General features: G+C 35.9%; 1 protein-coding gene across 1 annotated transcript in view; it reads right to left on the reverse strand.

Annotated features, from left to right (window-relative positions):
* The window catches only part of LOC125671711 (fatty acid synthase-like), a 42,764-nt gene extending 23,087 nt beyond the window's left edge, over positions 1-19,677 (reverse strand). Inside the window, exons 1-9 of the mRNA XM_056163586.1 lie at positions 19,631-19,677; positions 16,016-16,185; positions 15,413-15,565; positions 10,017-10,190; positions 6,197-6,397; positions 2,795-2,905; positions 1,212-1,442; positions 264-700; positions 1-93 (exon numbers count right to left, since the gene is read on the reverse strand). The exon at positions 1-93 is cut by the window's left edge and continues 138 nt beyond it. Of these exons, the coding sequence (XP_056019561.1) occupies positions 1-93; positions 264-700; positions 1,212-1,442; positions 2,795-2,905; positions 6,197-6,397; positions 10,017-10,190; positions 15,413-15,565; positions 16,016-16,157 (1,542 nt within the window). The 5' untranslated portion in view covers positions 16,158-16,185; positions 19,631-19,677. The remainder of the gene's footprint in view (positions 94-263; positions 701-1,211; positions 1,443-2,794; positions 2,906-6,196; positions 6,398-10,016; positions 10,191-15,412; positions 15,566-16,015; positions 16,186-19,630) is intronic.
* Positions 19,678-24,904: the final 5,227 nt, after the last annotated feature.

Consider the following 24,904-nt stretch of genomic DNA (forward strand, 5'->3'; position numbering starts at 1 on the left):
CTCAAACTTCATCATCTGTCTCCCCATCGAGGGCCACTGTGATCCCATACCCGAGAAAACAAACCATAGGGGTCTGCCTGTGTTCACACATTTCTGAAGTGAAGAAAATTTAACTTTATCAGACACTACAGTTTTCAAAATACTGGAATATATGTTGAATGTATTCTTCACAAAATCCATGAACACTTTATAAGCTTATGTATGTCAATAACTCCTGTTGTGACCTTGACATCTTTGTTGTGGGACACTATGAACATATTCACCTGTACTTCCCGATATTTTTGTGATGAATTTAGGATGGTGAAACCCCGGAACAGATGTTGGGCTGGTGGACGTTTTGTATTTTCATTCAGCAAACTATGAAGGGCTAAATTATCACAGTGGTTCTCCATATGCTTCAATACTGATCTCACTCCACCTTCTGTGGTTGCAGAGAAGACTGCCAGTCTTTTTTCCTTAGACTTTGTACAAACATCAGATGGATTGCGATTAAAGTCCAAAATGCAGTGACCATTCAGATGGCCCATGCCATAGCAGTTAATGCCCACAATTCCTGGTGTCCATCTAGTTCTCTCTGTTAAGAAATTTATCCGCCCATCTTGGAATGCTGGAATTGATTGGTTAAGGGAGGGTACATGTAGATTTGCAGGCATCATTTCTTCTTGTGCTGCAGTCAACACTTTAAGAATTGAGACAAGACCTGAAGAAAAAAATGTTGCACAATGAAGTAAATTTTAGTAATTATAAAATACTGCAACATTTCATTAAAAAATAAATGCTTTCTTCATTGTTTTATCGAGTGATGAAGGTAGCTAGCATTGCAAAAAAATTTCATAAACCTGCATATAAGTGGGTTAGACAATTTTTTCTGCAATGATATATTACTGCCTTCATCACCTGATAAAACAACAAAGAAAGACATTTTATTGTTTATATTTTTAAAATATATAAATTAGATATATTGTTGACCATTTTGTTACTTTAAACAGAATAGCCAATGCACCCTTTGACCTTGACGATGCTCCATATTAGGTAATGATTACGTGGACAGGTGGTACTTAATAACCGAATCAAACTAGTTTGCAACAAACATGTATTCATTGTCTATGATGAAAGCAATGTCAATTTCAAGAGAAATATGAGAAAATATTCAGTGAATGTAAATATAACCAAATGAGCACATTTAGAGACTGCTAAACATCAATCTATACCTGACACAGTTTCTGTGTTCCCTAAATTTGTCTTGACTGAACCAATCATTAGAGGCGTCTCCCTGTTTCTGCAGAAAATATCCACTATACTATTCACTTCCTGTGTGTCTCCTTCAATATCACAACTGCCACTGATTTCAATATAGCCCACCTCAGTTGGATCAATGTTAGCCTCTTCATAAATTTCCTTCAGAAGTTTTGTTTCTTCTTCATATGAAGGGTAATATGATTCTTTAATGAAAAATTACAAATTGTTTTGCAACAAAATCGAGTGAACTAAAGTAAATATTTAAAGTCAACACTATACACAGTAAAACATGCTTATAGTTAGAACAATTTTTGATAAATTGTAAATGCAATTTGTTATAACCAATAAATTTATGGTATGTTTAGATACTGTAGGAATGAAAATCACTTTGCTGTAAGCATGAATTCATTATAAGAATGTTCAATATAACCATCTTTACTGTAAGTGTGAATTCATTATAAACATGTTCACTGTAACTGTGTTTTACTGTAACTGTGTTTTACTGTAAGTGTGAGTTCATTCTAATTGTGTTCACTATAACCATCTTTACTGTAAGTGTGAATTCATTATAAGCATGTTTGTTGTAACTGTGTTTTACTGTAAGTGTGAATTCATTATAAGTGTATTCACTGTAACCCTGTTTTACTATCAATGTGAAATCAAATAACATGTTTGCTGCAACAATGTTTTACAGTAAGTGTGAATTCATTATAAACATCTTCACTGTAACCGTATTTACTGTAAGTGTGAATTTATTATAAACATCTTCACTGTAACCATATTCTACTGTAAGTGTGAATTCATTATAAACATCTTCACTGTAACCGTATTTACTGTAAGTGTGAATTCATTATAAACATCTTCACTGTAACCATATTCTACTGTAAGTGTGAATTCATTATAAACATCTTCACTGTAACCGTATTTACTGTAAGTGTGAATTTATTATAAACATCTTCACTGTAACCATATTCTACTGTAAGTGTGAATTCATTACAAACATCTTCACTGTAACCATATTCTACTGTAAGTGTGAATTCATCATAAACATCTTCACTGTAACCGTATTTACTGTAAGTGTGAATTTATTATAAACATCTTCACTGTAACCGTATTTACTGTAAGTGTGAATTTATTATAAACATCTTCACTGTAACCATATTCTACTGTAAGTGTGAATTTATTATAAACATCTTCACTGTAACCGTATTTACGGTAAGTGTAAACTCATTAAGCATCATGTTTTACTGTAAGTGTGAATTCATTATAAGCGTGTTCTACTGTAACCGTGTTTTACTGTAATTGTGAATTCATTATAAGCGTGTTTGCTGTAACTGTGTTTTACTGTAAGTGTGAATTCATTATAACCATGTTTTACTGTAAGTGTGAATTCATGTTTGTTGTAACTGTGTGTTACTGTGGTACACTGTTGATTTAAAAGAAGATAATGTATGTGCATGTCAATGAATTTTCTTCTCACAGGTCTACAGGTGAATTAGGTACAGTAATATACAATCATGAGCAAGGATTTACAGTGCAAAAGTGAAATACCAACTTTTCATGGAGCAACATTTGAGGTGCCTTATCGTGGAGTAGATTCTTTTTGCAGACCTGCGTTTCTGAATCACCATGACTACCACTCCCTCGCTTCTATTTGTACCAAAACCTGAGAATAAGGTTTGTATGAAAGTTGTCGCTAAATCAAAGCTGTTCTATCAAAACCTGAGGAAAGTAGGGCTTGTAGGAAAGTATATTGCTAAATCAAAGCTGTTCTATCAAAACCTGAGGAAAGTAGGGTTTGTAGGAAAGTATATTGCTAAATCAAAGCTGCACTACCTGATTCTCAAAATGTTAGAAATAATGTTTAAGCAAAAGAAAAAGAACAGTAAAATTAATGATTTTCTAGGTGAATTAAGTTTAAAATTTTTCTTTTTGTGGAATGTTAGCACATCGACTGCTGAACTGTAGATCATGTGTTCAAGTCCAGCAGGGGTTTTAAATTTTTCTCAGATTGCTTTCAACTAAAACTATATTTTTTGACTAAATAAAGTAAATTTGAAAGTTTTCAATTTCAAAATAATATTGTACATATCCTCCACTTTTCATCCATATCAAATTTCTCTGGTGTAGCATACCTCCTTAAGTACAGCAAAACATGTCTCTGATTTTAATAATAAAAGGCCAAGAATCTATGAAATATTCAAGGGAGGGTTAAGATAGGCTTATTCTGCTGCCCAATTTCATTCAGAATAAAATAATACTGTTTAACTTAAAAAGAAGAAGAACTAGTTCTAATTGTAACGGGGACCGTTACAGATGTTCCCCAAACCTCCCCCAATTAAAAAGTGATGTCCTTGTGAATCTATAGGAAAAAATCATTTTATTTTAGCCTTTAATTACATGTAGTACGTTCAATATGGTCATTTGAGTACCAAGAAATGAAAGAAAGCGTTGCACGTGCATACACGCGCACACGATTCCGAATTTTTGTTTATGTCGTTCAACAGGCATTTGTATCATATACCCACAGTATGAATTTCATAACCTTTCCACCACATATAAGGAAGTTATAGCGATTTCAAAATCGTCCAATCAGAATTCAGCACACGTGCATGCACGTGCTGAGCAGTAATTCTAACCACAGCAATTTGTAAGGAGTACCAAGACACATCTAAACCCCTAATATCAATAGAATTTGATGAAAAACGTTATCGTTCTTTAAATATTGAACATTTGAAAAACGTTGAACGCGCATGCGCGTGTGCGTTGGCATTTTTTGTTACACCAAAATATAGATACACATATTGTCTACATATGCTGTGAATATCATCTCATTCACTTCATAAATAAGATAGTTACAGACGTTTTAGTACTATCCAATCAAAATGAAGCGCACGTGCATGCGCGTGCAAATTGGTAATTTTGACCATGCAAATCAGTTAAGGGTCTCAATATCTACCTATGATATGAATATCAAGCCATTTCAATGAAGAACAAAAAAGTTAGACTGATTCCAAAGTTAGAGTACAAATTTTGTAATGCACGTGCACGCGCATGCATGTGCGTGCAGACAAAATAAATATCATTTTTGATATCTACAAATGATATACTACCATCATATTTAGGTTTCATGTCGATCCCTTTAATATTCTGATTTTCCATTTTTTGTACCAAAATTGCAGTGCACGTGCGCGCGCGTGCATGTACGTGCAGACAAAATGACTATCACTATGCACATTTACAAACGCTATACTATCATCCTGGAAAGTTTCATATCGATCCCTTTTGTAGTTTCTGAGAACACTACCGGACAAAAAAGTACCGGAGAAAAAGAATAATAATAATAATAATAATAAGAAACAGAGTAAAAACAATATGTTCCCAAACTTTGTTTGGGGAACATAAATATCTAGCAATGGCATGCTCAGGTAGTGTAGCAGTGCAGACTTCTTATCCAACAATATATTGCAGCCTAGTGTTGAGCATAGAGTACAATGTTACACAATTAAGAACGAAGCAGGGCACTGGAAATGCAGGAAGTGACCCACACCTTCATGGTGGTGAATCACGTGACTTTGGCATGACCTATTACCCCAAAAAATGAAGACGAAAGTCAACACTGGGGAAAATTCAAACGAATCAGTGCAACACCTTTACTCCACAACGAATTGTCACATGACTTATGTCAACATTTTGAGGATTTTCTAGGGAACAAATGTATATCAAAATGGTAGCTGTATGTGCGATAGAAGCAGAGAACATCAACACATTTTTTTGCTTTCAGTCAAAAACTTTCCAACTGCCAAACAAGAGGCCCATGGGCCACATCAGTCACCTTGGCCCATATCTGAAGACTTTCAATATATATTTGCATGTAAAACCTTAGTCCCTATTGTGGCCCCAACCTACTCCTGGAGGCCATGATCTTTACAAACTTGAATCTGCACTATGTAAGAAAGCTTTCATGTAAATGTCAACTTCTTTGGCGCAATGGTTCTTGAGAAGAAGATTTTTAAAGATTTTCCCTATATATTTGTATGTAAAACTTTGATCCCCTATTGTAGCCCCATCATACTCCCGAGGGCCATGATTTTAACAAACTTGAATCAGCATTATGTCAAGAGCTTTCATGTAAATCTCAGCTTTTCTGGCCCAGTGTTTCTTTAGAAGATTTGTAAAGATTTTTCCTATATATTTGTATGTAAAGCTTTGATTCCCTATTGTGGTTCCATCCAACCCCCGGGGGCCATGATTTGAATAAACTTGAATCTGCACTATATCAGGAATCTTTCATGTAAATCTCAGCTTTTCTGGCTCAGTGGTTCTTGAGAAGAAGAATTTTCAAGATTTTTCCTATATAGGCCATGATTTTGACAAACTTGAATCTGCACTATGCAAGAAGCTTTCATGTAAATTTCAGCTTTTCTGGCTCAGTGGTTCTTGAGAAGATTTTTAAAGATTTATCCTATATATTTGTATGTAAAGCTTTGATCCCCTTTTGTGGCCCCATCCCAAACCCAGGGGCCATGATTTTAACAAACTTGAATCTGCACTATGTAAGGAAGCTTTCATGTAAATTTCAGCTTTTCTGGCCCAGTGGTTTCTGAGAAGATTTTTAAATGACCCCACCCTATTTTTGTGATTATCTCCCCTTTGAAACAAACTTGAAAGCCCGTCACCCAAGGATGGTTTTGGCCAAGTTTGGTTGAAATTTCGCCCAGTGGTTCTGGAGAAGAAGTCGAAAATGTAAAAAGTTTACAGACGGACAGACAGACAGATGACGGACAACAGGCGATCAGAAAAGCTCACTTGAGCTTTCAGCACAGGTGAGCTAAAAACTGTCAATGTTTTCTGCTTCTAATTCTGGTCTAATTCAAAATTTGACAGATATTTGTTAATCAGAGAAGTTCAATTTAAACTGATGATGTAGCTTAATTCAAAAAACATATTCATTTACTGTTTTCATCACAATAGCAGCACTTTCCATCAGGAGACAGTACATCCAGCAACATCAGCTGGAAAAAAACTGCCGCCTTCATGCACAGATTACAGGCCCCAACAATGGCTGTCTCACATTTTCCCTCTTGTATGCTCATGATGGCAGTTTCCAGTGCCAAGAAACTAGTTCCATTTCCATTTTTTAATGCATAACTTGGACCTGAAAGTAATTAGACAAATGTACTCATTCTCTTGCTGGAAAATATATAAATATTGCATGTAGTTCAGGGTAAAATTGAAAATTTTCACCCAAGAAAATCATTGTCAACCGAGGCATAGTCGAGGTTGACAATGGTTTCTCAAGGGGTGAAAATTTTCAATGTTACCTTCAACTACATGCAATATTTGTTTTATCTACAAGGGAGAGTCAATAAGTAACCAGCCTAACTTATTCCCGGTTGAGATCAACCTCTTCTTTTTCGATGCAATTACCCTCTAGTGTGATGCACTTAGACCAACGGTGTTCAAGTGCCATCAGCCCAGAACTGAAAAAGTCAGGATCCTTTCCATTGACCAACTCCTCAACTGCCATCACAACTTCTTCAGACCGGAAATGACATCCACAGATATTCTTTTTCAAGTTTGGGAATAGGAAGAAGTTGCTAGGCGAACAGGCAGGATGGGGTATTAATTCATACCAGTTTCGCATTACAGCATCCATTGCAGCTTTGCAAATGTGGACTCTTGCGTTGTCCTGTTGCAGCAAAAACAACTTTAAAGAGTTACCTCGGCGCTTTTTATGGATGGCAGTTCTCACCTGGTCTAGCAAGTTTGCATAGTACACTCAAGTTATTGTACTTCTCTTGGGTAAAAAGTCCAACATAATAATGCCTTTTGCGTCCCAAAATACTGTGGCCATCATCTTGCCAGCAGATGGTTGCATCTTGAACTTCTTTGGCCTCGGGGTCCCAGGCCCTACCCACTGATGACTCTGAGCTTTAATCCCTGTCTCATAATAATGAACCCAAGTCTTACCTACAGCCACCAGACGCAAAAGAAAATCATTTTTGAACCTAAAACGCTTCAACAAGGTGCTGCATACTGATGCTCTGGTTGCCATTTCCTCATTGCTAAGGGATTTGGGGACCCAATGGGCTGTTAGCTTGCGCATACCTAAACGATCATGTAAAATTGCTGAAACGCTACCATGTGAAATGCCTAATGCCTGTGCTATTTCTTCCACCTGAATTCGCCTATCAGAGCATACCAGATCCCGAACTGGCATCCAGTGGGCGTCCAGACCTGGCTTCACCTTCTAAAGACATTCTACCGTGTTTGATTCCCCTACTCAGAATTTAACCTGAGCATAAGATGGTGCAGGAGACCCATAAACATTGGCTAACTTGTCGTGTATTTCCTTGCCTGTTTTACCTTTTAAATACATGTACCGAATTATACCACAGTACTCAATTTTAGATGAAAAGCATGCCTTTGCATCATTAGCCATGTTTGACATTCAATATCTTATCAAAGAATGACTTGATGCGCGTGCAATTTTGTACCCAGGTATAAAACATGTATTGAAACAAGGCATGAAAATCGTGACCATCTCAGTGAATCAGAAATGGGATAGGCTGGTTACTTATTGACTCGCCCTCGTAAAACTGAATGTCATATAAGCAACAAAGCAGAAAGACTTACGTCTGTTGACATTTGATCAATCACTGTCATGCAATATTTCATATACTGATGTGGGTGTTTGAACCGTATGCACATAAATTTGACGTATGTGATAATTTTTATAATATCGCCCGTTGTCAAGTACTGTTAGCCGTTGCTAGATACTATCACCCTATAGTGTGTGCTTTCTGTTCTCAAAGGGAAACAAAATATTTTTTCAAATGCCTCTTAACCAATCAGATTCGAGTATTTTACATGAAAGTATAATAATACACTATACCAGTTCATTCCAGTTGTCATTAGCCCTTATGGTCATCAATTCTTAGAATGAAATATATTAACAGATCAGTTTTTAAACAAGAGGCCCACAGGCCTTATTGGTCACCCGAGTTATAATTAAATGTATCACTGGTCCCAAGGGCTACAAAATCTAGAAAAAAAATCCCTGCTCTGAATATCTAAGCTAAATTCTAATGTTCAGTATAAAACAAGAAGTCTTCTTTTTAATATTTAACATGAAATGAATAATTTGGACCTGTCCTAGATTCTAAACCCATATGGAGCACCAAATTAACATAAACTCAAATAATTGAAGATATCTTCAATTATTTGAAGATATCATCAATTTATTTGATGCGCGCAACAATTTAATTAAAGATCTCTTCAAATAATTAATGATATCTTCAATTCTGAATTATTGCGCGCATTAATTGAATTGATGATAGCATTAATTCTTCAACTGAATTGATGCGCGCTTCAATTGAATTGATGATATCTTCAAATAATTAAAGATATCTTCAATTATTTGAGTTTATGTTAATTTGGTGCTCCATAAACCCTGGGAGTTGCGAAATTCACAATTTTGGTATATCCTTTTCTGCTTTTGCTAAATATGCATTGAGTTTTAAACTCCTACTGTGATACTCTGACCTTGACCTTTGACCTTGAAAAAAATAGGCATCTTCCTCTCATTATGATGATCAAACGTACTAAGTTTGGTTTGTATTCTGCCTACTAGTTAGGCTTTCTTAATAAGTTATACTGCGACCTTAAACTTTGATCTCTAACCTTGAAAAACAATAGGCATTTTTTTCTTATCATGGTGATCAAATGTACCAAATTGCAGTATCCTGGAGCTTATGGTTCAGTTTGTATCCTGCCCACAAGGTTTTCATACTAAGTGATACTGCGACCTTGACCTTTTACCTTGAAAAATAATAGGCATCTTCCTCTCATCATGGTGATCAAATATACCAAGATGTAAATCCTGGAGCTTACGGTTGCGTTTGTATCCTGCCCACAAGGTTTTCCTACCAAGTGATACTACCACCTTGATCTTTGACCTCTGATCTCGAAAAACATTAGGCATAAATTCCTCTCATCAATGTTATCAAATGTACAAAGTTGTAAAATCCTAGAGCTTACGGTTCGGTCTGTTTCCTGCCCACAAGGTCCAGACAGACAGACGGACATACCCATACCATAATATGTCCCGTCTTCAACGGACATATAAAAATTTACATGTAAAGAAATCTTTCAAATGATAAAGACAATAATCATTATAATAATTTTGGCTCCACCTTGGAACCAAACCCTTACCCCTAGGATCATGAAATTTACAATTTTGGTAATTAAAGAACTACCTACTCATGTCAATTAAATACCTATTTATAGATTCAATTTAGTAGGTATCAATAGCATAAAAATTATTCAAATGTTTTACACATATAAACTATATATACCAAATTTGGCCCCACCCTAGAGTCGGAACCTTTATCCTGGGGATCAGGAAAATTACAGTTTGGTAGAAGTCTTCCTGCTCAACATCTATACATTTAGTTTTTCTTTGAGATATATGTGGTTGTAAAGAAGAAATGTTTTGAAAATTGGTGAATTTTTGGCAGTTTTTGCCCTGCCTCTAAGGCTCTGAGGGGCATAGTAGTCCTGTAATTTATGCCCTGTTTGTCCCAAAGATGCTTCATATCAAACCTGACAAGAATTGGAATTCTAGTTATCAAGAAGTTAAAAATGTGCAATTGTTACCACATTTCATCACTGATGATTTTGGCCCCACCCTGATACTACAACCCCTAGCTACAGGTGATAATGTGCATAAATAAAGGTAATATTTCCAAATTTTATTAACTTTTTAATGATACCTTTCAAGTCAAAAGCAAAGGAAATTCTGTTCGCAAGCATGGAAGAGCTGGATCCTACTGGACCATAAGCATTGACGTGATCTGGATCACTGCTATGTGCTTCAAGTGCTTCAGAAAGTCCACATCCAATGAAAACAGCTGTGTCAGACCCCCTTAATGCTTCAGTGCTTATACCTATTGATATCCAAAAACTGATTATCTTTCAAGACTTCTCAGGATTTTTTAATTACTGTGTTTTTTGTTACAACAGGCCCATAGGCCTTAGTGATGACCTGAATATCACACAACAAACTCAAATAAGTGTTGCATGTGGTACCATTGCATGTTGATCAACGCAAATGTACTACAAGAATTTGCACTTTATAAGGTTTAATGCTTGCATATCAATTCGCAAATCTCTCAAGAAGATCTTAAATTATTTCTGTATATATTCAATAAACATCCTATTTTTGACAACTACCATTTTCTTCATTTTTTGTAATTTTCATGGTTTTCTCGTAGACAAGCTGTTAATATGTAAACCTTAAAATCCGTCTTATGGTCCAAATTTACTTGGGAAGAGGTCATGGTTTGATAAAAAAAATCTATATACAAGATGAGGATACTTACATACACACAGACAACAAAATGTAGCATCGCCTGAATCTTGAGAAACTAGGTTTTAAAATATTTCTGTATAATTCTTTGTAAAATTTACCCCACGCTAGTCCCAGGTTCATGATTTCATGAACTCATCGCTATATAAAGAAGCTTTAGATATGTATTATGACTGGCTTTTTTATGGTTCTTGTATTGAAAAAATGTTTTAAATATCCCTATCTATCCTCCATTTCCTAATCATCTCCTCTTTGCAGGGGTAAAGAAAGGGGGGGGGGGATGACCCTCATTTGAAAACTGTGTTAGTTTGATTGTGATTACCAAGGGGGTTATCAAAAGGAAGTAAAATATCCAGCAAATGAGTAAAACCTTAACTTCAGATTAACTAAATAGTGTTCAGTTTACCATATTCTAAACAACTTTCTATGGTGGCCTTGTAAATTTATAATACATGAATTGAAAATTCATTGCTCATATCATATTTCCATATCATAAATTTGTATGACCTTGATCCATTCTAAATGACAGACATCAATATAGCGAAAGCACCAGTAAATGAAAGCACAAGAGCAAGTTCTTGCACTTACTTAATTCACACATCTGATGATTAAGGAGAGGACAGACCTAAAAGTTGTTTTCATCCATTGCTACTTTGTGGTCAGATGCAGAATGCAGATCACAATCTGGAAGAAGCATCCAAAGTTGTGTCACTATTCATGATTTGTATTTTATTTGCCAGACTGTAAGAACAGACCTAGAAATGTAAGTAAATAACCTTTACCAGAGTTACTGAAACACAAAATGTAAGCAAGATGAAGCATCCAGACCATGCATGACCATAACTTACAAATAAGTTTTTTGTTTACATTTCTAGTATACAAAACTATAACCAATAGGATTTCTAGTATACAAAACTATCCAATAGGATTTCTAGTATACAAAACTAACCAATAAGATTTCTAGTATACAAAACTAACCAATAGGATTTCTACTATACAAAACTATCCAATAGGATTTCTAGTATACAAAACTATCCAATAGGATTTCTAGTATACAAAACTAACCAATAGGATTTCTAGTATACAAAACTAACCAATAGGATTTCTAGTATACAAAACTAACCAATAGGATTTCTAGTATACAAAACTAACCAATAGGATTTCTACTATACAAAACTATCCAATAGGATTTCTAGTATACAAAACTATCCAATAGGATTTCTAGTATACAAAACTATCCAATAGGATTTCTAGTATACAAAACTAACCAATAGGATTTCTAGTATACAAAACTAACCAATAGGATTTCTAGTATACAAAACTAACCACTAGGATATCTAGAATACAAAACTAACCAATAGGATTTCTAGTATACAAAACTAACCAATAGGATTTCTAGTATACAAAACTAACCACTAGGATATCTAGAATACAAAACTAACCAATAGGATTTCTAGAATACAAAACTAACCATAGGTTATCCTTCTAGGATAGTCTATACTGAATTTTGATAGAACTGTGAAAAATGCAGTGGCTCAAAACTAATCAGTAATGTAGACCAAAATAAAAATCTGATACATTTATTTTCTTTAATACTATGGAATCAAGTCAATCTTTGAAGTTTTCTTAGCATAGTTTGCATCACACAATGTTATTTTTGCATTTAAAACATGGACAAGGAAATATGCAATATATATGTTCCCAAAATGTATGATTTCATTTTTCACATTTCTTTTTTTTTCTCTGTTTCTAATCTTCTTTAATGTCATCTTAATTATTTTTTCTATTTGTACTATCTGGTTTTCAAAACCTCAACATGGATACCAGAAGTTTAACTAAAACTGTGTAAGGGGGGTGTGGGGGTGTGGGGGTGTGGGTGTACTTATTTTCAAAAAAAATTTATCAATCGATTCAAAAGAAGTTCAGAGATCGAAATAATCCTGAAATACTCCTGGATAACACATATGTATCAAAGTTTAGATTTCCTTTGTTTCTTTTTCATTAATTATAGTATCAAAATATAGATATTCAGAACAGAAGCAGGGTAACCATTTACACACTGCTTGAATATACAAATATTATCAGACTTTGATTTGGGATAGAATCAGGCCATCGGTCAGGTTTTCATTTTACACACTACATTCCACTTGCATTATAGAACCAACATAAAACTTGTGTCTACTGACATACAAACAGACATGATAAATCTCCAGTAGGGGAGGATTAGGTATCATAAATCTTACTAAACAAGCACTGTATACACTACACTCAGACACATCAACATGACAATCAGACACATCAACATTACATTCAGACACATCAACATTACATTCAGACACATCAACACTACATTCAGACACATCAACATGACAATCAGACACATCAACATTACATTCAGACACATCAACATTACATTCAGACAAATCAACACTACATTCAGACACATCAACACTACACTCAGACACATCAACATGACAATCAGACACATCAACACTACATTCAGACACATCAACATTACATTCAGACACATCAACACTACATTCAGACACATCAACATGACAATCAAACAAATCAACATTACAGACACATCAACATGACAATCAGACACATTAACATTACAGACACATCAACACTACACTCAGACACATCAACATGACAATCAGACATATCAACATTACAGACAAATCAACACTACACTCAGACACATCAACATGACAATCAGACACATCAACACTACACTCAGACACATCAACATGAAAATCAGACACATCAACATGACAATCAGACACATCAACACTACACTCAGACACATCAACATGACAATCAGACAAATCAACACTACATTAAGACAAATCAACACTACATTCAGACACATCAACACTACACTCAGACACATCAACACTACACTCAAACATATCAACATTACATTCAGACACATCAACATTACATTCAGACACATCAACATTACATTCAGACACACCAACAGTGTTTTCCATTCATTTCATTTGAACAGGCCCATTTAGAATTGTAACAGGCCGGGGGGGGGGGGGGGGGTTATGGAAATTTTGGAAAATTAGACGCAAAATCCTGCATTCTGAGGCATTTCAGGGGGCAAAATGACCCTTGTTCATATGCCACTTTTTAACCTACAATTTTAAATATATACCAAAGAGTTGAACATTTTTACCTCAGACAAGTTAGTCACAGTGGTGTTAAATACACACCTTTACGATGTTTTGACTGGAAGAAATCATGTAATGTATTCGTTCGACGCTTCATTATTTTTCACTGCCATGTGCTTCTCACGCGCAAGGTGAGAGTTTAAAATATCGTCCAATCAAAATCGCCGTTTCAAAAAGCTCTCGATAAAAACATAAACAAGGAAGAAATATGAAAGATATTTATAGCCAACCAATTGCTACCGCATACATTCTTTGCAAAGATCGATCGTGTAAATCAACATCACTGAAATTGACAACATATTATTTTTTGATCTTTTATATTTGAACCGGCCAGAAAATCGTTTGAAACGGTCAATTTGGCCGGCGGCCGGTTCTTAGGGAAAACACTGCACCAACATTACAGACACACCAACATTACAGACACATCAACATTACAGACACATTAACATTACAGACACATCAACACTACACTCAGACACATCAACATGACAATCAGACACATCAACATGACATCCAGACACATCAACATGACATTCAGACACATCAACATGACATTCAGACACATCAACATGACAATCAGACAAATGAACACTACATTCAGACACATCAACATGACATTCAGACACATCAACATTACATTCAGACACATCAACATTACAGACACATCAGCATTACAGACACATCAACATTACATTCAGACACATCAACACTACATTCAGACACATCAACATGACATTCAGACACATCAACATGATATTCAGACACATCAACATTACTTTCAGACACATCAACATTACAGACACATCAACATGACATTCAGACACATCAACACTACAATCAGACAAATCAACACTACATTCAGACACATCAACACTACACTCAGACACATCAACATTACAGACACATCAATATTACACACACATCAACACTACATTCAGACACATCAACACTACACTCAGACACATCAACATTACAGACAAATCAACACTACATTCAGACACATCAACACTACATTCAGACACATCAACATGACATCCAGACACATCAACATGACATTCAGACACATCAACATGACATTCAGACACATCAACATGACATCCAGACACATCAACATGACATTCAGACACATCAACATGATATTCAGACACATCAACATTACTTTCAGACACATCAACATTACAGACACATCAACATTACATTCAGACACATCAACACTACAATCAGACAAATCAACACTACATTCAGACACATCAACACTACACTCAGACACATCAACATTACAGACACATCAATATTACACACACATCAACACTACATTCAGACACATCAACACTACACTCAGACACATCAACATTACAGACAAATCAACACTACATTCAGACACATCAACACTACATTCAGACACATCAACATGACATCCAGACACATCAACATGACATTCAGACACATCAACATGACATTCAGACACATCAACATTACATTCAGACACATCAACATTACATTCAGACACATCAACACTACATTCAGACACGACAACATTACATTCAGACATGACAACATTACAACCAGACAAATCAATATTCTGAAGATGCTTAGAGCTAGAAAAACATGTACTCACCACCATCAACAATAGCTTCACATGTAACCTCTAGTAACATTCGCAATTGGGGGTCCAACACATTGGCCAATTTAGGAGGGATTCCAAAGAAACCAGCATCAAACTTAGTCAGATCTCCAATAGTACCACTGCAGGAACGGGTTATGCTGTAGTCTAAAATCACACAATATTCATGTTTCATGCATACTGCTCTGCACATTTCACCGACAGATATACTGATTGTCAAAATGTGTGGGTTTATTTAAATTCTGTTACTCTAAAGATTTATTACGGTCTAGCATATCATACAAGCTCTAAGATAGTAGTATAAGCATTCGTATTTGTAATTGTACCTCTGTACTCTGTGTTACTTGTAACTGTAGTGTACTGTCACTTGTATCTGTGTACTATGTCACTTGTATCTGTGTACTATGTCACTTGTATCTGTGTACTGTGTTACACTGTGTTACATGTACCTGTGTACTATGTCACTTGTATCTGTGTACTATGTTACTTGCATCAGTGTACGTTTGTATCGGTGTACTATGTTACTTGTATCTGTGTACTATGTCACTTGTATCCATGTACTATGTTACATGTGTCTGTGTACTATGTCACTTGTACCTGTGTACTCTGTGTTTTTTCGGTGGGTGACCATGTCTCGTTCCCTCCTAAGATTTTCCTTGAATTCCTCCACATTAACGTCACTGTCCGACCCCGAGAGTCGACAGGAAATCCCAGAAATCACGATGGAGTCCTCCTCCATGTTCACAAGTCCACTCACAGAAAATCAACTGAAATTTATAAAAATCACTAAAACGCATCAAAGATGCATATGGCCGAGTTGCAGTTTGGAATGTGTTCATTGGAATTACCCTAATTTGTGAAGGTGAAGGTGAACACTGTTTTAGTAAAAATGAATAGTAAGTTACACAGAACATTTAAGAGAAGGGAAAATACCAACTTTGAAGTAAAATAACGAGTTATAACAAACCTCAGTGGACAATATATAGGATTTGTATATTGAATTGTGGATGTCTTTATGCATAAATTGAAATACAAGTTAATGTTATAATTTATTTACATTATATATCTTCATCCATATAACTTTATGGTCAGACCAGTAGGTTTCGATGTTTGTTGAAGCAAATATTTCCAATAAAATTATGCACGCTTGCATTCTCGAAGTAAAAACATGCACATATTTAATATAGTTTATAAGTATGAAGCTTTGAATGGCCACAATAGGTATTTAGTGTAATAATGACCTTGACCTTTGGATTTCAAAAGCAACATGAATCTTGAATGTCATCAGGATTTGAAGTCTGATAAATATGCACCAGCAAGTACATGTATAAAAGTTAGAGGCAACCTCAAATCTACAGTATATAGTGAAAAAAAGAGACCTTGACCTTTGACCTCAAAATAAATAGGAACCTTCATCTTTTGGATGTGATCAAAATATGCAAGTCTGACAAAGACGCACCAAGTAGTATGGAAGTTTGAGACCGGACAAGCTCAAATCTATGGCATTTAGTGACAAAGAGAGACCTTGACCTTTGTCCTTTTGACCTCAAAATAAATAGGAACCTTCCTCCTTTGGATGTGATCATGATATGTAAGTTTCACAAAGATGCCCTTAGTAGTATAAAAGTTAGAGATCGGACAAGCTCAAATCTATGGCATATAGTGACAAAGTTACCTTGACTTTTCACCTTTTGACCTCAAAATAAATAATATTATGAACCTTCCTCTTTTGGATGTGATCATGTTATGTAAGTCTCACAAAGATGCACCAAAAAGTATGAAAGTTATAGACCGGACAAGCTAATTGTGGACGCCGCCCGCCCACCACTAATCTACAAAAGTCGAGATTTGCTATGCAACCCGGCTAAAAAAGGAGGCCCATGATCCACATTGCTCACCTGAGTACCCTTGGCGCTTCCATTGTTGAGCTGTTGTGATTTAAACTTTAAAACACTTTTTTCATCATTCTTTATTCCCTTGAAGAATTTTGACCCCATATTGTGGCCCCAACCTAGCCCAAAAGGATCACAACATAACTGAAAACGAATTCACATAACACAGAAATGCCTCAACATCAATATGACTAACATGATCTTGCTATTTTGCATAAAACCAAGGTCATAAGGTATGATATGAAAGACCTTGCCATTAGAAATCTATATACAAAATATGAAAGCTCTATCTTAAATAGTTCAGGAGATGTTAAATAGGTCAGATCTTTATTAAAAGTAAGTCAAACATCAAGGTCACAAGATCTCAAACACCAAGTATTTCAAGGTCTTGCCATAAAGAATATACAGTATATACAAAATATAAAAGCTTTACCTTAAATAGTTCAGGAGATATCAATTAGGTCAGGTTTTTATAGAAAGTATGTAAAGGTCACATGATCAGATACAATTGCATCACAAGGTTTTGTCAAAAAGAATCTATGTACAAAATATGAAAGCCCTACCTTGAATGGTTCTGAAGATATTTAACAGGTTATGTTCTCTTAAAATGTTGGTCAAATTTCAATGTCACAAGGTCAAAATCAACTTATGAAATAAAAGGTCTTGCCATTACAACAGATCTGTATACAAAATATGAAAGATAAATTAGATAGTTCAGGAGACATTGAATGGGTTAAAAAGTAAGCCCAACTCCAAGGTCAAGGTCACAAAGTCAAGCTTCACAAAATAATAGACTTGCCATAAAGAACCTGTTTACAAAATATGAAAGTCCTACATTAAATAGTTAAGAAGATATTAAATAGGTTAGGTTTTTTTTATAAAGTAGGTCAAACTCCAATGTTAAAAGATCAAACACCATTATGTACATTGTCAAGGTCTTGCCATAAAGATTGATTGATTGTATCTTGTTTAACGTCTCTCTTGAGAATTTTTCTCTCATGGAGACGTCACCAAGACCGGTGAAGGGCTACAAATTTAGGCCTTTGCTCGACACTTACAGCTATTGAGCAGTGAGGGTTCTTTAACGGGCCACACCTACTGTGACACGGGATATCTGTTTTTAAGGTCATCTCCAAGGACCCGTGACATTCACACCTGATGCCGAGCGTTTGGCGATGGAACTGTCACTATACCTGTTTTAACAACTAAGGTATGTCACGGCCGGGATTTGAACCCCGGCCATCTGCATGCGGGGCAAACGCTCTAACCGCTAGGCCGCCGCGTCAGTTTGCCATAAAGAATCTATATACCAAATAGAAAAGGTCAAAGTTCATGATATGAAATGAAAGATATTGCCATAAGAAATACATATACAAGATTTGAAAGATCTACTTTGAATAGGTCTGGACATATTGAATTGATCAGATTTTTATTAAAAGTGGGTCAAACTTTCAGGTCAAGGTTACAAGATCACATACCATTGCATCAAATGAAAGGTCTTACTGTAAAGAATGTATATATAAAATATGAAAGCCCTAGCTCAAATAATTCTTTCCTATATGTCAGCACATAATGCTTTGATCCCCTATTGTGGCCCCACCCTTCTTCCAGGTACCATGAATTCCACAAACCTGGATCTACTCCAAGTCAGGAAGCATTTGTGTAAATGTAAACTTTTCTGACCCAATGGTTTTTGAAAAGAAAATTTCTAAAGATTTCCCCTATAAATTTGGATGAAAGATTTTCAACAAACCCTGCCATTGGTGCCATTATTTGAACAAACTTGAATCTGCACTATGTCGGGAAATTTTCAGGTAAATTGAACTTTTCTGCCCGAGCGGTTCTGAAGAAGATTTTTAGATGACCCCACTATATTTTCGCATATATATGTGAAACCAAACCCCCCCCCCCTTGAAGGGGCTAGTTTCTGTGGAAACGAGGGGGTTATTAATATTCAGTCTCTTCTGAAAAGACCGAATATAAATAACCCCCTCGTTTTACAGAAACTATGAAGGGGCATGACCCTTCATTTGAACAAGGTTGAAACCCCTTCACCCAAGGATGATTTGTACCAGGTTTGATTAAAATCAGCCCAGTGGTTCTGGATAAGATGGAAATATGAGAAGAGTTTACGGACAAACGAAAGATGATCAGAATAGCTCACTTGAGCTAAAAAGTACATTCTGTAAATAAGTACAGAATTCTGAATTGTACATTTACTAATACATTGATACTTTCAGCTGCCCGCCCGATCACTGCGTTCAATTATACAATAAGATGTACGTAATAAACATTCATATTTATAATATAAATCGTTTACCTTCCATAGATCCCTGTTCTATCCGATCCGAGTAACACCGTCCTTCTGAATTACCCGGGAAAGTACACGTGCGTGAAATATATTTATAAACGTTACAGGCAACACGTGAGTTTGTTTTGAATGTCGGCGTTTGTATTTACAGCCAATTGCTGATCGGTTGTAAAAAGTTATTCGTGCGTATCGAAGTTTACCTGAGTAAAGGTTTAAAGTCGTGAAATCATTCGAGAATTCGCTGCTCATCGTGCAAGAAACCCCCATCCTATGGAAAGTCACCACCCATATCCACCCACCCTTCTCTTAGCATTTCGTGTATTTAAAGTTGCTACTTATATTTGTTGATACAACAAAGTGCTAAGAAAATCGACAACTTACATAAAATTCACACAGCTGACATACCAAAAGTTAACAAGTCTGGAACTCTATTCTCCGGAATAGGCCGAGTGATGTTCCGATTGGTCTGGAACTGTCTCATTGTGTACTTTAAATTGTAGATCCACGGGAAATAAATCACAGAAATAAATCGCTGTACATTTAGAACATTTTTTTAAGAACATATTTTATTTTCCAATCAAGGGCCCTCAAGGAGCAGCATACTGATACTGTACATATACATATACAAGTAGAGAAAGAAGTGATTATATACCACATATATATAGTTACTTTTATTTTGTATTGCTTATTATGAGATATAGGGCTCACGGCGGGTGTGACCGGTCAACAGGGGATGCATACTCCTCCTAGGCACCTGATCCCACCTCTGGTGTGTCCAGGGGTCCGTGTTTGCCCAACTATCTATTTTGTATTGCTTATAGGAGTTATGAGATTGATCACTGTTCGTTATCTTCACCTTGCATTGATCACTTCGTTATCTTCACCTTTCATGCAAAAAACAGTGTCATATATTGTTCAAAATAAATTTTCCAGTTATATTTACAATAGATGGCTCTTCAGAACATAGTATGTAAATTGATGAGACGAACAAAATTGTCTGTCCACAAGGAAGTATTTAGGGAGAAGTGTATGCAGGTTACTAAATTCTTGCTACATTGTAAAACACAGTACTACACTAACAACATTCAGGAAGTAGGCAGCAACTCGAAACAACTATTCATGCTTACAATCTCATGAGAAATACAAATGTGTCAGTTTTACTTGTGCATAATAACGAACTCGATCTTGCATCGAAATTTGGTGAATACTTTTTTGAAAAAAAAATCAAAAAATTAGAGATAGTCTATGTTCTTCGAGCACGTCCCATTCAATGGAAGTAGTTCTTCGCGCTGACATAAGTGTGATGGTGCTCCTTTGGCAGTGTTTGAGCCAGTGTCGCTTTCTGAGGTATGGGATATTATCAGTGGTGCGCCAACAAAGTCCTGCTTAGACCCAATATTCACGAAATTTCTAAAACAATGTTTGGAGCGTGTTTTACCAATCATTACCGAAATTGTTTAGAAATCTTTCTTGGAATTGAACGTGCCATTGAATTTCCAAAAAGCTATTGTACGACCATTAATTAAGCGCCAAGGACTAAGTCTTGACAAGGATGAATTAGAAAATTACAGATCGACCTGTGTCAAACTTACTTTTTCTATCGAAAATATTGGAAAAAGCAGTGACAGCTTGACTTGAACAACACTTGAACGCTCGTGACCTTCACGACCCGATGCAATCTACTTACCGCAAATGTCACTCCACAAAACCAGGTCTACTACTACGGGTTCACCATGATATTACCTCTGCATTGGACAGGAATTCGTGTGTGTTGCACTTGTTATGTTTGATCTTTCAGTCGCATTCGACGTCATATAGATCATAATATTCTGATCAGGCGCATGGAGTATGTTTTTGGTATCACGAGATCGGCTCTGCCATGGATCAAGTCTTATCTCTCTGGTTGAAGTCAACAAACTGCTTTTGGATCTACAATATCCAAATAGTTTCTACTCTACTTTGGTGTTCCACAGGGTTCTGTGTTGGGACCTCGTCTATATTGTATGTTCTCAAAACCAATCGGAGAAATTTGCCGGAGGCATAACATGTGTCATCATTGCTACTCGGACGAAACTGAGGTATACCTGATTATAGATCCGAACGACAGCTGGGACAGTATTGCAAACAGACTTCATCGGTGTCTTTCTGATATTGATAACTGGATGCAAAACAACATACTCAAGCTAAATCAGGGAAAAACAGAACTTATTATCTTTACTCCAAAACGTAAAGCTAGGGAATTCTCAGGATATCAACTGGCTTTCGGTGGATCTGTCATCACTGGTGTTTATCAGAACTAGATAACAGAGGATGCGTGCAGGACACTTGTTTGTCACTTCACTGATTACATCCCGTCTTGATTATGGAAATGCACTTCTTTATGGTGTTACTTCAGCATCCTTGCAGAAGTTACAGAAAGTTCAAAACACTGGTGACACGTTCACGGAAACATGAATTCTCATATCGCTTCACTGGTTACCTGTGACATATCGAACGGAATATAAAATCCTGTTGTATACTCTCAAGGCTCTGCATGGATTAGCTCCAGCATACATCCAGGAACTAGTTGAAGTCTACCATCCTCAGCGAACACTACGTTCTGCAGACTCGTTATTTCTTATAAAGCCATGCGCTCGTATTAAACAGTATGGCGAAAGACGGTTTGACGTTTCTTCATCAACCCTGTAGAACTGCCTCCCGCTGGATCTTCGTGTCGAAGTTTCATTAGATGTTTTTAAAAACAAACTTAAAACATCTCTTTTTAAACTTGCATTTAATCTGTAATTCGGTGTTTATGGGCAGTCATTTTTACAAAAAAATTAATAACTAAATAAAAAAAACCCAATCCAATGCAGTTTTATCTTTCCATAGTTACTATGTTAACCTCAGGTTTAGTAATATTGTATGCCCTTTTCTACGTATTTATTGTTCTTTGTTTTGGTTTGTTTTTATTGTTTTACATGTAAAGCGCAGTAGGGTCTTAAAATTGGATAAAGCGCTATATAAATGTACAATAATAAAATATTACGGTTTTCTATTGTAGACTGTTGAATGTAGTGAAGATAAAGACTTATATGCATATTTGAATAGAGGAACAAAGTATGTTGCACTCGCACTGGCGAGCTGTTCCTATTACAGCTAAAAAATAATTTATGTTCGTTTGAAAGGGTGAATTAAATTAGATCTATAAAGTTTTGAAAATCTGGAGCGGATCATATGTTGCTCTTCAGTAAGGTAATGCTGGGTTTGGGGTATATGGAAAGGACCTATCTTCATGTTGACATTGACCGTCGCTTTAGAATCAACGAGACAAAGATTAATGAATTTGATTAAAGTTGCATGATACATTTATTTTTATAAAAATTTACGATCATTTTTCGTTTAACAAACTAGATACTGTCTTAAGACAGCGATGCCCGCATGTAAGTGTACTCTCCATTGTGGTTTAGGACCTCAATTTCAACAATGATGAAATGGGGTTTATAGGATGACCCCAGGGCGCTTCCTCAACAGAACACTCAATGCATCTTGACATAATATTATGCAGTATGAATATATTTGGTATAGGGCACATGCAATTGCATCCCTTGGGTTCGATTTTACTATTAAAGAGTACAGGTATAGAACTCCGAACATAAGGTACCCAAGTTAGCCGATGTAAAAAAAAAAAAAAAAAAAAAAAAAAAAAACACCAAATGGTATAAAATTCTACTCTGTAATATATTCATACATAATCAATCTACATTACTACAAAAGTAACAGAATATTTGAGCATTGCAAATAGCTATTACATAGAATGTTCAGCATAAGATATGAGACAACCCTCTTCTCTTTTCATAAACCAGTATTGTAGGAAATCAACTATCATATTCTTTTTCAGTTGTTTCTATTTTTAACGTTGTTGGTTTAGTATGCAGCAGTATTATACCGAGAGAGAGAGAGAGAGAGAGAGAGAGAGAGAGAGAGAGAGAGAGAGAGAGAATTGGTATTTCATGTGTTTCTGTTGGGCTAGTGACCTGGGGTCCCTAAACCCTATTTCAATATTGTTGAAATATGTTAAAAACAACTGAACAATATTGAAATAGGGTTACGGATGATTCAATAGCTTTTTCATATCTAGGTATTTATTTTCATTCAATTCAAATCGTATGATTCATTTTTGTCATAAACAATGTGTATTCCTAAACATCGTATTACATTATTTGTTTTCTTAATTACTGCTGCTTATTTCTATACCTATTACCCCGTGGAGATCCGGGTTAGAATAGATCCTCAGTACTCCTTGCTTGTCGTAAGGGGCGACTAAATGGGGCGGTCCTTCGGATAAAACCGCAAAAACCGAGGCCACATGTCACAGCAGGTGTGTCTCGATAAATCCCACCCTGCTCAAAGGCCATAAGCGCCAAGCATAGGCCCAAATTTTGCAGCCCTTTACCGGTCTTGGTGACGTCTCCATGTATGAGTGAAAGATTCACAAGAGCGACATGAAACAATAGTCAACCAACCTCTATACCTATTTTTTACTGTAAATAAAGTTCTCAATTTTGAATGATTCCACTTTGGATTCCGCATGTACATACAGTAAGTACTCTCCACGTTATGTACATACAGTAAGTACTCTCCACGTTATGTACATACAGTAAGTACTCTCCACGTTATGTACATACAGTAAGTACTCTCCACGTTATTTCTAAACACAAGGTTACATTGTTCACGTGCTATGGATTATTATCCATTTCCAATGTCATAGTTGTAACACTTTATTTCTCCATTTTCTTTCGCCGACATTGGACAACTTTGCCAAATTTCTCTAAAGGCATAAGACACATATACGTTGGATTTGTGTATTTCATTCTAGTAAAGTTATAAAAGTTCACGAAAATTGTTTATTTTTTTTTTAGCACACTGGAAGGAAAAAAGTTCTACCGCATCAATGCGGACCCTGGAAACACCAGAGGTGAGATCAGGTGCCTTGGAGGAGAATACATATTAACATCAGGAGGACAAATTTCCATTAAAGGTTGTCAGTTTAGAACAATAGCCCCTCCCCATAACCCTCCATTGTTAAAAATTTGGCTAAATACAGTTGTTTGTTGTGTTTTTTACATTAATTTATTTTTCTTCTGGATGTACCCCCCCCTCCCCCGGCCCTGAAAAACGATGAGTCATCGTCACCGCGTAAAGTACCTGAACAGTGGCCACGTTCTTTCATTTGTGTAGCTCGGACATCGCCATATCAGGCGTTATGACTCATTAATGGATCACTTCCATTCTTATAACAGA

This window comes from Ostrea edulis, chromosome 4, assembly GCF_947568905.1.
Source record: "Ostrea edulis chromosome 4, xbOstEdul1.1, whole genome shotgun sequence".
In the NCBI taxonomy this organism is placed as follows: domain Eukaryota; kingdom Metazoa; phylum Mollusca; class Bivalvia; order Ostreida; family Ostreidae; genus Ostrea; species Ostrea edulis.